Below are 16329 nucleotides of genomic sequence, written 5' to 3'. Positions count from 1 at the left end.
CATTGCTAGGTGATTGAATATACAGCATATATATATATAACCGTAAATGGTCCAGATTTGGATATTCGAATGTAAAATTTTGCCTCCTGCCTCTGTTGCGTAAACTTGAACTTCGGAATGGATTACGGACGGCTGTCAATATTCATTCATAAAATATTCATCTTTGACTTTTCAATTTCTTGTGGGTCACATAAGGTTCGAGAGAATCTTTTAAGATCTTAACTTGAAAATTGGAAAACAGAAGCTAGCGTGAAAAAGTTACCCAAAACACTACAATATATGTAAATATGGAAATGTGCACTTCCTGCTCTAATTGCAACACATTCTTCATGTTGATCCCGCTGTAATTTTACGAATACAGCAATAAAATACCCTCAAGAGTAGATAGATGCCTTCACAACTAAATTCAGTGGATTTCCCCGCAAAAAATAAGATCATTCCATTATTATCCCGCGACTGACATTTCTAATTGGCGTCCTGATATAGTATTCATATATATATACATACAGGAAGAATAAAGCAATCTATTATAAACGCTACGAAAGAAAAACCTAGAGTGTCTTCACTCTATTTATATGCGAATTTTACCACTTATACCCACAGCATCTCAGCTCCAGTAAGTAATTATTGCTTCAAATGAGTTTACTCAATTCAATCAGTATAGCCCTTTCAGTTTTGATAAATTATATCCTGACGGCGTACAAAATTTAACTATCTGAAAATGCTCAATAGCAGAGAGCATTTTATTTAGTATTTACAGTGCATTACTTGAGACGGAAATAACTGGAAGTCCCTCGGCACATAAATTATCGACCATTTTTCATGTTAAATTTACCCCGCTGAAGCGTAACCGATTGCTTAGGCACGTGTCCTGGCAGTTGTTTCCCTATCAAATAGGTAGATATAAGAAAAGCACGTCTACATGGAATGCAATATGCTATAATTGATCCAGTAATGCACAACTTGTGTTTTGCGACGGCGCGTGCCCGTCACACAATGATTGCTGCTTGTTTCTTCGTATATACCACAATACTCTTACAGGAGCACCAATGCCACGCGTCCATCAGTGAGAAATCAACGCAACTATCACAATTGGTGACCGTACATTTGAACCCATGTGTATATCCACGGGTTCAATCTATATGCGGGTGCTAAAACCCATGGGTTAGGGTTAGTGTGGGTTCAACTATCCGAAAAACAAAAAAAAATCCTTAGGTGCAATAGCATACAGGTGCAATTGCCATGGGTTCAAATGTACGTGGGTTCAAATGTAATGGAACCATCACAATTATACTATTTTTCTACCAGTATAAAATAGGAATCTCCCAAGTTTGCGAGGACAGTTTTAAAAACCTAATTTAGGACATCTCACATGCCACAAATAACAAATCAGATATTGGATACACATTACAAGTTATAACGACTAAATGCCACTACTAACCTGTTAGAACTAGACTTTCTCTAAGAAAGACCATTCATTATTAACCACCACGTGCACGGTGTTCTGCATTGAATTGTTGGAAAAACGGGGACGCTTCCGAACTACATACAATCTCGTACACAATTAAACAAAACATGTAAAGTAAAATAACCACAAAGGGTATTGTTTACTATAGTATGTTACTTAAACTCATGCTGACAAAAACAAGTAGAACTTGCCAACATGAATTTGGCGGGAAGACATTTTACTGACGGCTAGGTATAGCGCTGTCATATTTGCCAATGTCAGCAAATAATACTGTAAGCGAAAATCACATGGTGAAGCCACGTTTCGTGTTGCACAGAATCCTATCCCAGTTTTTCGTTCACCTTGCACGTTAACCGTCCTATGAATATACGCCTATAACGTGTGGATATCTAGATTCTAGAATGCCGTATGACAACTCAGTTTGATCAAATGACTGTGAGGATCACACACGTCGCGGGCGTAGCAATGACTTCACAGGTATGAAACTTTATTTTGCTAGGGCCGAATATCTGAGTCATAGTAAACCGTTCAATGGTTCAAATGTATGAAGGATTTGATAAGTTTTTGGTAATATATCCGATTGACTGCTGTAAAATTATTTCTCTATAGTTTGCTTTGATGAATAACGGCCGTCTGGCTAATTAGCCTTGGGCACATTCGAAACGTCATACGATATTAGGTCAATTTGATTTAAATTATACAGAAGGGAGTTTCTCATTATATCTCGTAGTCCTAACAGATTTTTAGTTTTGAAAAATAGTGGCCGCATGAAAACAAGCGTGAAATATTTTGCAAAATCGGGGCGACAGGCGATAAAGTTACAACACATTACATAAAAAACGTATTTCCGAAAATTTTCCAACTCTAATTGCGTAATTTTAATTTTAAGACTTTTACTAACTCGAAAAAAGCTTTGATCGATGGTCACTCGTCAACCAAGTCATGTAGGTCAGGCAGTGAAATTTTTACACGAATATAAATTTATAGTTTTGAATCGTACGTCCGACGAATAAAAATAAACAGCCGTTATCCAACACCAAGAAAACAACCATCACCGATAAAAACATATTTTTAATCAAAAATTCCTCTCAATCTTATAGGGAAAAGAGGTTATCAAGGTTCACGCGCAACATTTTTTTGGAAAGGTTAGAGTCATAGATCACACCATGTGATGACAACTCAAAAAGTTAGATGATATATATTTCATTTTTTTCAATACGAGATCCAAATTTGTGTAAGGAGCGTTAATACGACTCCCTCATCGGGCTCCACTATATTCACATTTGTAACTTCTCATTTAGGGGTATTAAACAAAAAATAAATTATTTTGGTATTAGCAATTATAAATTACGTTTACTTCGACCCGGTTAAAATATTCCAAAACTTAAAAATCAACGATCAAAAAACAAAGCTATGTTGAATGTAACTATAATAAATATGATACCATGTCATACATCTCCCAATGATATATGAAAACTCTGACAATACACATACTTATTCAAAAATAATCAATAAAATTGTACCTATGACATTCCTTACTATCGCTTACACTAAAGCCAATGTGTGTAACTAGAATGTTGTAATTAGTATTGAAATGCTGATTTTACACTATCACAGCTCTAAAGTTATTGTTTTTAGTTACATATCTCACTTTATGTTGGACACCATGGTATGTCAAAATGCCAAAACAATTATGCTAATAATTTTGACCCTTGCTCGTTGAAGATTTTTTCGTAGATATATATACGAAGGCTTTGCAGTGCTTAATAAAGTATAAATTATAAAACGAACAGTTCCACAATAATTAGGGCCACTTAGCGTTTTGTATTACCTTGTGCGTTCAAAGCAACTGTAAAATTCAATAATCGCATTCCAGATTCCACCTGCCCGCTTGATTTCCGTCAACCTTTCAAGTTTTCCTGTAATGTGTCGCCAAAGTCGCTCAGGCCAAATTTACCCGTTTCGTAATCAAATTAGATGCAAGCATGCATTATTCATTAGGGCGTGTGAATGGTTGTTGTTTCACAAATACTCTATGAGAAGCCAAAAAGTTCCTCAACACAACAAATGCATTCACAGTTTCAGATAAAAGATGTAACGCAAGGTGCCTCTGTGTCTAACCACACTGCCAAAAAAAAGAAACACCTTAAAAATATATTTATACTTAATCACCACGACAATAACTCAGATGTTATACCTACATACTCGATTTAATAACAAAGGTGGGTCAATCTTAAAGCGCGATCTAACACTTTCCATGTTCGTATGTATTTGGCCGATGTGACCAATCAAATTAAGGTGTGTTTTACCTATATTTTTAAAGTACACAATGTGCGAAGATATTAATATTCATTTGGTTCATGCCACACACGTTCCAGGTACTGACCCTGTTTAACTTTTTATCTGATAAATGCAAACAGAAACTTTGCCTCAGAACGCCACAAGAAATTTACATATAAAGCTTACAAATGTCGTTTCATTTCCGCTCCTTGAACGTAAACCATATTTGACCAATTAATACCTGATGCCATTAATTTTAAAATATAATTTTCGGTTGGGCGGGATTCCCATTTGGTCTATAATTTGTAGAGATGTAAATTTTAATGCATTTTTCTCTTGTGTTTATAGAACATAAATCAAACTTTAGAAAAGATAAATATTAATATTAGTCTAAGTGGTATTCAATTTTGGATCCTTTTCAGGCTTCAATAAGGAATCATGGGTTACAAAAATGAGATCATGCAATTCACCGCCTTAGCAGCAGGAATACATTTTACATGAAAAATAATTTTTTTTTTGTGTGGAGTACCGGCAGCCAATGTAGAGTCTTCAACTGTCTTGCTGTATGATTTGACCTCCAAAAAATTGGGAATTGCGCACATGCGAGTGCTTAGCTAAAATTTAAAAAAACGGACCTCCTGAAGTATGCGCACCAAGATGGCGCACAGCCTGAACTCAGGTTGTGTACAAGGTTAGGGTTCAGGTTGTGCGACATCTTGGTGGGCATACTTCAGGAGTACCAAAAAAACTCAGGAACTATTATTCTCTAAGTCTTAGAGTTAGAGTCTAATTAGCAACTTTTCTTATTAGCCTCTCTGAAAGTAAAAACTCAACTGCTCAAGCTACCAACATAACACGCAACGGTTTTAAATTTATTGTGAATGCGCATTTTAAATACATATGAACTTCTTTTTACGTCAACACGATTGTTTAATGAATCACAAATTTGGAACTAAATGTGCTAATGGACGTTTTCTTTACATTATTGATAAATACCCGTTTTCGTGTCAAACACATTACTGGTTGAAAATCGATAGAAGTGGGTAAAAATGGTTCTAACAGAAGTAAAAACACACAAAAATGAACTGAAAGCTTTTACCTGTATGAAGTAATCGATAACATTTCAGTATTCTATTTTTTTTATATATATATAACAGTAAGCGTATGCATTATGCTCGTTCGTAAAAGATCAAGTTGGATGCAAAGTAGTAATTATAAATCGTTGCTTTTGGTTATAAAAACCAATCATGGAAAAGTCCAATGCCGTGTCAAAATATTGATATATGCCAAAACCTTGACAGTACCAATCGATAATAAGCGATAATATTTATTTAAATTCAAATATTTCTCATTTTTCTTAATCCAACCTTTTCTTATTTTTTTTTCTCCAGCATCGGTTTTCTGAAATATTTTCACATAAAACTGTTGCTCTCTCCAAAACACTCATTTTATTTTCCTTTTTGCCTACTTTCCACATTGCACATTGACTTCTACCTCAATCCATTTATAGTTTCTTTTATTTTTTGTGATATATATATATAGAAGTACACTCTCACAATTTAATATTTCAATACTATTACTTATATATTACTTACAACTATGAACTAAAATTTTCATTTTTGTTAATACGCTATATTAATACTTTCTTTCTACCTTTATCGACTGTAAAATTCAGAAAAATCATATACATTTTGGAATCCGACGTTGTCCACTGAATCCTTTGGAGCTTTAAAATTTCTTGGTAACTGTCTCAGCCTTTACCATAATACGTTATACTACCTGTCAAATTACTGTTTCTCGCCATTTTCGGCAGATTAAAGTTAAAATAACAAGGGAAAGCTTGCCAGCTGGCTTCCTACGCATTGTTATTCTGCGAATCACAAATGAATCACGGACCGCTAGGCACGGGGGACCACGGTAGCTAGATTCAGGACTCTTCTAACTTTATGGAGAGCTCTCAATTTGTGAGAACAATAGGAAAATGTTTGGAATTCAAACTGTAGCAAATCATGAAGGAGCGCGCGAAACACTTGACTAGACGAAGTAGTTCCGTTTCGAAATAGCAGGCAGTGATTATTTGGATTTAGACTAAATTCCACTCCTTTTGTTTTGACTGTGAGCGATAAATTATATAAAATATTGTTATTCTGGTTTATGATACTAGACCAAACTAATTGAATTTTCTGAATTTAACATTGAGTTCCATTTTTCTGCCGAAGTGGTTCCACCATTAATAAATTGTTATCGCGATATGACCCTCATTAAAACTCTAAATACTCCCATAAATTTTGTATTTATCTTTTATTGTGATATTATTAGCTTACGTCATTGAAAGCAAAAATTTCGCCATGCCGTTCTGGGAATCAGAAAGACATAAACCATTGTTATTGTAATTCATAGCGGTTTGTAGACCAGTGACCAAATTGTGGTGTTGCTAGTTGATACTGCTATCCAAACCAACGTACAATACATGATTTTTCTTTCTGCTTTTCCTGGCCGATGACGTCACCCATCTCCATGAAAATGGCCGAACTAACCTATCTTTTCATACCGTCAATCAAATAAGTACTTACTCATTGATGACGTTATGTACAAATTCTCAACGCAGTCGACCTGAAATTAACAATTGTTGATATTGATAACTAGCACCAAATAACTAAATCTCGAGCTTTCAGGTTTTAATTAATACAATACTTGAAATGAGTGATTTTAGTTATCATGCTGATCAATCTCGAATATATCAATCTTGAACTCTTGAAGGTTAGTATATCTGTAACCCCTGACTATATATTAACTTATATGTTGACTAATTTTTCCCTAAAATCTCCACTGTATAAATATGAATGCTAGTATTTATTGATATAAATATATATCTCACTTATAGTATCCCAAATACTTGTACCTGAGTAACTTCAACATTCCATAATATTTTTATCATTATTCTGATATATTTTAGGATTACCTCATTAAATTTAGTTTTATTATTGATAATTGAATTCTTCTGTACGGCTTTATGTTCCTGCTTCTTCGTCGTACTTTTCGCAATAACAAATGTAGACACATTTTTGATCTACAATATAGCAACGACAAATCTAAATTGGATGTTTTCTATAATTGGTGTCCGTTGCAGATCATGTAAATACTCTACATAAATTTCCAATATCCGTTCTACTTATCTCTGTCCCTCACGTGAGTGAGACAATATATTGATTAATTTGCGACTCGGACTGCACAGACTCACTGCGGCATTGTTTTTTTTTCCAAATCGATATCGGCTGGAGGGAAGATAAATTTATTCGATGGAAAACTTGCCAACGAAAGTCGCGGTTTGACGTAAACATGAGCGCTATGAATAAAAATTCCGTTGTTTGAATTGAAAAATTGATTTTTCTGTTCATATTTCACGCAAGTGGAAGCCATACTTTGGACAATGAATTGAATTGTGGGTGTTGTGCTGTGGTATGACGAAAAATCAAAAAAATGGGATAAATAGCATTAGAAATATGGGTTTTTATACGGTATTGTTGCTTTAAAATTTATTGATTGATTCTGCTTTCGGTAATTGACCGGATCTCACAGGTTTGATATACAGAGGCACATGTTTGGTACATGGTTTTATTGTTCGGTATATTTTCGTATTTTAAACTCATTTTGGTGTGAGTCACAGTGAAAAATTAAAAGTTTAAGATATATGTATTTTTACATTTTCAATTTTTTTTATGTAGTTTTACTCACAACTTCACTACGGAAAGAATTTAGCCACGTACGACACGTGGATATTGGGCGTGCGTAGTTATTGTTAATGAACGATCGTAGTCACATCGGTTTGGCTCAAATAGGTATTTCATACAATATGTTTTGCCTTTAACCAATTAATATACAAGTTTGAGAATTTCAAATCGAAACTAAATACATCTTATGAAGTAAATTTATTGCAACCTGAACATGCCCATTATCCTGCCAATTTTCAGCAACGCGTCAATTCGAAACATTGTCTCTTTCGCAAAAAATCACAACCATTGTACAAAATATGTCAACTATAGGATACAATGTAGAAAACTGATCATTATGTCATATCAAGAACATATTATTGAAACAGGATATATGGCTTAAAGTAGCTTATATAACATTGATGTACATCAAAGCGACGAAACGGGGTCTAAAATAACTACAATAGTTGTGTGTAGTATCTCATTTAACGCTTGATATTTCTGACCAAGGGTGGAGAGGCGTTAAATTAAGTCTTTCACGGGGACCATAAATAGTTCAAGTGACAATGTAATTTATTCGTTTATGTTACATGAATAAGAGTTTGGCGTATCCTGAAATGGACGGCATATTGTACTAGACGGATTTTTGTGCGCAATCTGTAAGGTACACCCGGTGTTCTAAGACAAAATCAGTCGGATAAAATCAATCATCCTTAGATGCATGTGACTATCTGCTCTGTATAGAAACGATTAATCAAAATAATCATTGAAATATGTGAAACCCAAATTCGAAGCTTTCGCGGAAAATTAATCTGGCTTGCAACCCTGGTACTAAATAGCCTTTATCATAATGTTATGTATATACAATTTAAATAATATAATGTAACTAAACAATACTTCTGTAGGTCAAAAGTATTGAATATACATTCATAATAGTCATATTTGCACAGGCCACAATATTTGAGGTTGTTTTTGCTGAGATTAGGTAACACACGACTAAGCCCATGTTGACGTTGAACCTGAGCCTCAATACCATTTTAATCCTCCTACTTGAACATTTTAAGCTGGGGTTTATTTTCAAGTATCCAAAGATTAGCTGTTATCTACTTTAGATGTTATTTGTATATTAGAACATTCTGAAGAGTAGCCCGCAACGCTCATTTTCTATGCTTAGTCGAGAAGATAACAACTTTATCAACTGAAATCACTCGCAACGAGGGTTTATATTACACTGAGCAGGCTACATCGCTTATAGATAGCACATCAGACACATCCTCTTACACTATATACATATCAAAATAATTAGTCACCGCTGCACTTGACATAAACCAGACCTCATTTTATTCCGTATCTAATGATGAACAATTTGTCAAAATTCTGAATATGACCGCCTTGTGCGTAACATTGCTTACAACGACAATCGGATTTTCCACATATGGAGAGTTGAGCGAAAATGCAAATTGAATTGTATAGAAAATATCTCCCGTATAAATTTTTTTTTCAATTCCTCATCACAATCGCCATGGGGATAGGCAAATCTAGCTTGGTCCCTGTAACGCGAGATGAATTTAATCGCGTTTGTATGCGGGACCTTGTACTGTTTAAAATCGATTACCATGGTTTTAGTTAACCAGATAACGCCATTATAGTATTACACATGCCACATGTGTTTTCCACAAAGCGGAAGACAGCGGGTGATGGTCTTGTTGTACTTAATATGCTTTTGACATTGAACATGCATCAAGTTTTGAAGTTCACAATCTTGTTATTTTTTCTCGTTTTTTTTTCAAAAATTCATTGACGAAACTTGTATAATTACAGACCATTACTTACCCCATTCACAATTTTAATTGGCAACAGTGATTTTAATAAAGTATTCACATTACGGAAGATGGTCGTATCGAGGAAATAACCATTTTGCAACGTGCAAAAACTACCTGCGCAAAATTTTCATCTCAACTGTTTCGTCAATGTGAATTATTCTTAGATGAAAAATATTTTTGAGTTTATTGCATTTTCCCCCAAGGTTTCAATTTGTGTATTGGTTAGGGCAAGTTCTGATTTGTTTTAACGAAGAACGCCTGTTCAATTCGACACAAAAATCATATTTGTGAAGTATGATGTAAGATAAAAACAATCAAAGTTGTGATTGTTTTGCTTCGTCATTCCGAACAGCCCCTCAGACGAGGATTGTCTTCCAACTTTTTGTGGGGTTTGGAATTGTACCGATTCAGCCCAATTTAAACCAATGGGTTTTGGTTAAACTAGTTATCGCGTGAGACTTTATGCAATTGCGACGAACTCATTTTGAAAAACAACAACTCCACGAAACAAATTTAAACTGTTGAAATATTAGGGGAATTTTAAGAAGAATAACTACGTATAACTCAGTTTGCCAACTCTGACGCAATCTTAGTTAAGTCGAAACAGTTTATCAGGAATTAGCTCAGGTTCAAGTTTGAATGGCAGAAACAAAATTGAATAAAATATTCAGCCATCATTTTTGCATAACAGATAGTCATGCTCTGTCAAAGATAATTTACGCTACCTAATTAATTAAATTACTTAAACTTTTGAGACTATTTCAGACCTTCAACAAATATATAGGAGTTCGAACTTGAGGTTTTTGAACTAGGAAATCTGAGGTGCTTCCCACTAGCAGTCAATGGTCGGCCAAACATTGTTAGGGCAATTAACTTAATAATCATAAACTTTCAACCCTGGTATATTTTCGGCAGCACAGTTCGCGAAACCGCCGTGACCAATTTTTAGGGCGCGGAAATTTCACTCGCTGATTATTTGAGAGGCAAAGTAAGTTCACGTGCATACCTTACTTTTAAAATGGCAGTTATCCAATCAAATTAGTAGTGTATTTGGAAAATCGATTATACCAACATTGACTTTCGTTTTCATTTTTTTAAACTGCCGATAAAATCAAAGAAATTTGAAGAACTTGCGTGTATCCTTATGTATATTTTTTTTATCCAATTTTGTAATAGGAAAGATGGAATATTAAATTGTTCTTTTTTCGTTTATTATCGGGGAAAGTGGTCTGAAAAATTGAGTATCTCAGACCGGTAATAACAAAATCAATTTTCAGAACGTTTTATAATAATCTGCCTGAAGAACATAAGTGCGTTTTGCAATCTAAGTAATTATTCGTGATGTCGAGTCTGAATTTAGAAGCTGTGAAATATCAACCCACTGATGTTGCGCAAGGCAATATATGTCCTAGATTTTACTTTGCTGAAATATCGGTGATCTTAGATATCGCTATTGGGACATCTGTTCATTTCAACATCACCTCCACAGACTTTCATGATTTAAAACGCATATAAGAAACAAAATTTGTAATTGTATGAATATTTTTGTCCAATTTTGTAATAGAAAAAAAGAAAATTAAAATATTTTTTTGTCGTTTTTTTTTATGTGCCCAAGTTTTCTGGACAATTGAGAAATCCAAGATCTGTAATCACAGCATCATTTTTTCAGTATTTTATAATAATCTACCTGATGAACAGAAGTACGTTTAGTTATTTGTGTAATAATTCGTGATGGTGAACGCGAATTTTATAACTCGGACCGGCTAGCTATTACGGTCTTACTTGACAGTTAGACAATTTCTGGACCCTGATTGGGACGGGACTCGCATCGTTTCAACATCACCTCGACAATCGTTCAGGATTTGAAACTTCATGAAATTCATCTACAATAAATAATGACAAATACAATTGTTTTTCCAACCCTTACATCTGTAGTTACATAATCGACACCAGCAACCAATATTGATTTTATAATTATTCCAAACCCTAATATGACAATTGGTACCTCTAGAACAGCGATTCCCAAACTGTGGTACGCGTACCACCTGTGGTACGCGAGAGTCTTTCAGGTGGTACGCGACCAACTTTCAATAATTTGCAATGTTGCGTTTCAATTACCTTTAATTTGTGGTTTCGCACGTTTATGAAGCAACACTTATTTTGTTCAAGATGATCAAACGCCAATTACCAACTTTCATGACCTTTGACCGATGCTGTCAGCAAAATATTTGGCGGGAACGCTCTCCTTACCGGCCGTCTCACACTACGTACGGTTGCTATTCGTACTTGCTTTCAAAAGCCTGCGGTGTGTGAATATTGCGAAATTTTGTTTAATTCAACTATTGACAACATGTCTAAACGAAATTACAGTCCAGCTTACATAAAGTACGGATTCATAGCTATTGAACACAACGGAGAAGTTTTGCCGCAATGTGTAGTGTGCATGAAAACGCTTGCTAATTCGGCTATGAAACCAAGCTTACTCCAACGACATCTTGACACAAATCATCCCGACAAGAAGGATCGAAATGAGAGTTTCTTTCAGCGACTGGGCGAGCAAGTGAAACGACAGCGCTTCGACAACACTGGCACAATTTATCAGAGAAAGAAGTGTGCTGTCAAGGCATCCTATGAAGTCGCTCTGCTGATAGCAAAAAATCAGAAAGCACATACCATTGGAGAGCGCCTCATTATGCCAGCTGCAAAGATGTTAGTAAAAAATGTACTTGGTGAAGAGGCGGCTGCAAAGCTAGTAAGTGTTCCCCTCTCCAACAATACGGTTAAGAATAGAATAGAAGAGATGTCAGTCGATATTGCTGAGCAAGTGATTTCAGGAGTGAAAGATTCAGAGTATGGTTTTTTCATTCAATTGGACGAGTCGACGGACGTAACAAATAACGCACAGTTACTTGTGTATGTTCGTTATACACAAGAAAAGGCTGTAAAAACTGAATTACTTATGAGCAAAGAACTTTCAGGTACAACAAAGGGAAAGGATATTTTCGAAGCATTAGACAGTTTTTTCAAAGTGAATAAACTGGACTGGGGAAAGTTGATTGGCTGTACAACAGATGGAGCTCCATCAATGCTAGGACATAAATCAGGCTTCAGAGCTCATGTGACGGCTGTGGCGCAAAACGTGACTTTTGTTCATTGTTTTATTCATAGATTCGCCCTATGCGCGAAAGTGCTACCTCAGAACATGTTATCATGCTTGAACCGAGTTATCAAACTAGTAAATTTCGTCAAAACATCTGCTCTGAATACTCGGTTGTTTAAACTTCTTTGTGAGGATCTCGGTTCTAACCACAGCTGTCTCCTCTTCTATACGGAGGTGCGCTGGCTCTTTCGTGGTAATGCAACAAGGCGCCTGTTTGAACTGCGACATGAGCTTCTGCAATTCTTCAAGGAGAAGAATCACGATTTTCAAAACGACCTGGAGAGCAAAGATTTTCTCACTAGATTGGCATATCTATCAGACATTTTTGAAGTTCTGAACAACTTTAACCTGTCGTTTCAAGGACCCAATCTAACTGTAACAGATTTCATTTCAAAGCTTAGAGCACTCATTCGTAAGCTGGACCTCTGGACATGAAATGTTAGCAATCAAAACTACGGAATGTTCAAATGCCTCACTTCTGTTGAGAAAAATCCTGATGGTGGCATTTCTAAAGAAATTATTGATCATCTTTCGCAACTAAAGACGGAGCTATTGAATTACTTTCCTGATGTTGCAAACTGTGCTTACTCCGTCAACCCATTTTTCATTGATCCGGTTGATGTGCCTGTAGGGACCGGGGAACAAGAAGAACTAATAGACATTCAAACTGATGAGGCAGCAAAAATAAAACATAAGGAATGTTGTCCAATCAATTTCTGGTTGAGCATGGCATCATCGTATTCTAACCTAGTACGTCACGCTGTTTCCCAGCTATTGATTTTTCCATCTACGTTGGAGTGCGAACAAGGGTTTTCGGCTTTGATGGCCATCAAATCGAAAAGCCGAAATCGTCTTGGAACGCCCGAACATGACTTTCGATGCGCTGTCAGCAAAGCTCTTCCTCGCATTGACCAGCTGGTGGAGAAAAAACAACTACATCCATCTCATTAAAATTTTTAATTGGCTTCATTTTGTTTAATTTATGGTTTTTATCTCTTTCTGGAATGACATTTGTCAAATCTTAATGCTGCTACATGCTCAGTTTTCTTATCTACAGGTGCATAGTTTATGGTTTGAGATATTCTAGTCAAGTGTAACTTAGGTGGTACGCGAACGCTGCACAAAATTAAAAATGGTACGCGGGAATGAAAAGTTTGGGAACCACTGCTCTAGAAGTATGCGCACCAAAATGGCGCACAACCTGAACATAGTATGTGTGTACCGGTTAGGATTCAGGTTGTGCGACATCTTGGTGCGCATACTTCTGGAGCACCGACAATTGTATTTTTTCTCACAATTTCTATCTAATCATTAGCAAACGCGTTGTAATATCTAAGTTCAGTATAATCACTCAATTTGTTTTCATAAGTATTTTACTTCATTTTCTGCCACGTGTTTTAGGATAAAAATGAGGACATAAAAATTATATAATATATTCATTTGCATTTTCTATCTACTGTGAAAGTTAATATATTAAATTTGAAATTATAAGAGCCATTAAGATTTTGGAACTATTATCAACATGTAGCAACTCTTTCTAGACTGAAGCATTATCACATAATGCGCTCATTTTACGGTATATGATATAATGAAAAGCATATGTTTAAATGGGTTCTTGGCTTTCCTTAATACCTTTTAATTTGCTTAAAATTATTATATAACTTTTAGCTACAAATGGATTGCCAAATACAAATGTGCATTTTCCAGAGCGAATACTTATGGGTATGATGTGAATTGAATAATAGTTTTAACGTACTCCATAAATGTTAGACGCTTATTCATAGATTGTCTGAATCTCTCTATTTTCAGCGTATCAGTTTCGAATAAAAGTATATTTCACATCTTTGGTTTTTAGATATTTGCCGTATTCATGCTGAATAAACAAGTTGCAAATGCATCATTGGAATATCGGGAACTTGTTTTTAGGGTTCATTATTGAGTTTCATCATTTGCTCAAGTATACTCTATCTAGCCATTCTCCTTCTGGTATACTTATTTACCATTCCGGAACAATTCCACTATAATTTTGTTCTTTTTCTGCAAATTTAATCCTTCATGTTCAATCGTGTCATTCGCTAATTAAGTATTCATTCAGTCGTTCTTTAAAAATTCGGGATTTTCTTTAATAATTTATGTGATGTCATGACTCGGAGGACGGGATTAAACTTTTTGAGGCATTCTGGGAATACTCGGCAAATAAAATTGTCGACCAACTTGCCAAAAAGGGTAAAAGGAGGACAAGACATCAAAGGAGAAAGAATAAAAGTAATAAGAATATCACGGAAGGAAAAGTAAAGTCATCATGACTCGTGATTGGGCGATTTTGCGTATGCAATGTGACGTCACATTCGAAGTTTACCACTTTTATGAAAAACAAGAGAACCTCATGGAAAACGGAAGAATTTGGAATACAACGAAGAAAATATTTCAAATCTATAACAAATATAAAACGCAAGTAACAATTTCGTGCTTGCAAGCAAAGTCATTGAAGAAAAATTATTTTGTATGTTCGCAAGCTAGTTGGTGAAATTGAGATAGAAGCCGGAAACAATTTGATGAAGAGGAGAGCAAGACAATAAATATATGACTTTTCAGTTGTGCCTGGGATTCTGGTCCTGTCATGCACCTATTTTTACACCACGAACTCGGCAATGCTTCAAAGCCTGCAGTGTTAATCCCAAGGGCAACGAGCAATTCTATAGATGTGGTTTGGATTTGCTACTTATAAAAAGGTCGAATGCACAGTTTCAGAATCCTTAGCTTATCTTTTTGGTCTGCCATGTAGATTGATCGATAACACCGTGTTCTTGTAATTTCACCCATGTACTTGCGAAGTTGGAAAACCGCGTCTCAAAAACGTACATCATGAGGCATCATCCCAAGAGAAAACAACAGAAGTTTGTGTAATATGCACCATCACACACCAATGCTTGGTTTGTAAAATAGCGTCTTCCATAAACAGAATCCTAGTTATTTATTGTAGCCTCTCTTTTTGTCGGCCTTCTGTTTAAAGGAGACAAACTTGAAAGTCCATTTTTTTAACAGGAGAGGTTGCCAGGATATTTCCAATAATCATCAAATCAAGGATTTAAATGAAAGCAAGCTTGTTAATAAAATGTAATTTGTCGAATTTGTACTGTAACAGAAGTCACGAACGCGACTAATCTCATTTATTTTCTTCAATTAGGTTCGGCGCTGAATTCGATTGTGGTTTAGAAAGAATTGGATTGTTTCGTGTGTTATCGTAAGATTGTAACCCGGTGTCAATGTGCAGGGAATAATCTTATTTGCAACGTTGAAAATAGGAAAAATTATTTTGAATTTTCAAATTGTTCGGAGAAGTTTTGTTCAGCCATTCAATAAAAATTTAACTCGGGAATTCGGATGACAAATATAACGAACGAAGATTACCTTAATTGTACGGTTGAACAGTATATAAAATACTATTAAATCCTGGGGTTTGAATGTATTCCGTGATTTGATGACGCAAATACAAAACTTTAAATAAATAAAGTGCTGAATGTGACAAGATAATAATTACAATTAGAGAAAATCGCATCCAAAATGTCACCTTGATGATCATGTACTTCGGAAATTTTAAGTCAAATTCTGGAACTGTTGGGAATATGGATGAATATACGGTCTCAACGGCAATTCAAATGCTGTCATGTAGGACAGTGGGTTAAATTTTCTAAAATACGATTTTTATCAGTATTTTGCATCGTATAATAAGGTTATTTTCTCAACCAGGAACGAGGAGATAACCTACACGAGCTCTTGTGTACACAATATATATAGTTGCGCCACAACACTATAATGGATATATTGGCACTTTGCAAGAAGGTCATTATCAGCAAGTGCAACATTTAAAGGATATTATCAATATCG

General features: G+C 35.3%; 3 protein-coding genes across 3 annotated transcripts in view; 2 read left to right on the top strand and 1 right to left on the bottom strand.

Moving 5' to 3' along the window:
• The window catches only part of LOC120338676 (adhesion G protein-coupled receptor L2-like), a 60827-nt gene extending 57473 nt beyond the window's left edge, over window positions 1-3354 (bottom strand). The window contains exon 1 of the mRNA XM_078118568.1: window positions 3300-3354. Within this exon, the coding sequence (XP_077974694.1) occupies window positions 3300-3339 (40 nt within the window). The 5' untranslated portion in view covers window positions 3340-3354. The remainder of the gene's footprint in view (window positions 1-3299) is intronic.
• Window positions 3355-11292: 7938 nt separating this feature from the next.
• Window positions 11293-12876, top strand: LOC120335326 (zinc finger BED domain-containing protein 5-like). Its single transcript, XM_078114881.1, has one exon. It carries the CDS (start codon window positions 11632-11634, stop codon window positions 12874-12876), a length of 1245 nt encoding a protein of 414 aa, XP_077971007.1. The 5' UTR covers window positions 11293-11631.
• Window positions 12877-12900: 24 nt separating this feature from the next.
• Window positions 12901-13392, top strand: LOC144425452 (zinc finger BED domain-containing protein 5-like). Its single transcript, XM_078114878.1, has one exon. The coding sequence runs from the start codon at window positions 12901-12903 to the stop codon at window positions 13390-13392; it is 492 nt and encodes a 163-aa protein (XP_077971004.1).
• The last annotated feature ends 2937 nt before the right edge of the window (window positions 13393-16329 follow it).

Source organism: Styela clava, chromosome 1, assembly GCF_964204865.1.
Source record: "Styela clava chromosome 1, kaStyClav1.hap1.2, whole genome shotgun sequence".
NCBI classification, from domain to species: Eukaryota; Metazoa; Chordata; class Ascidiacea; order Stolidobranchia; family Styelidae; genus Styela; species Styela clava.
This window is presented reverse-complemented; position numbering and strand designations above follow the sequence as displayed.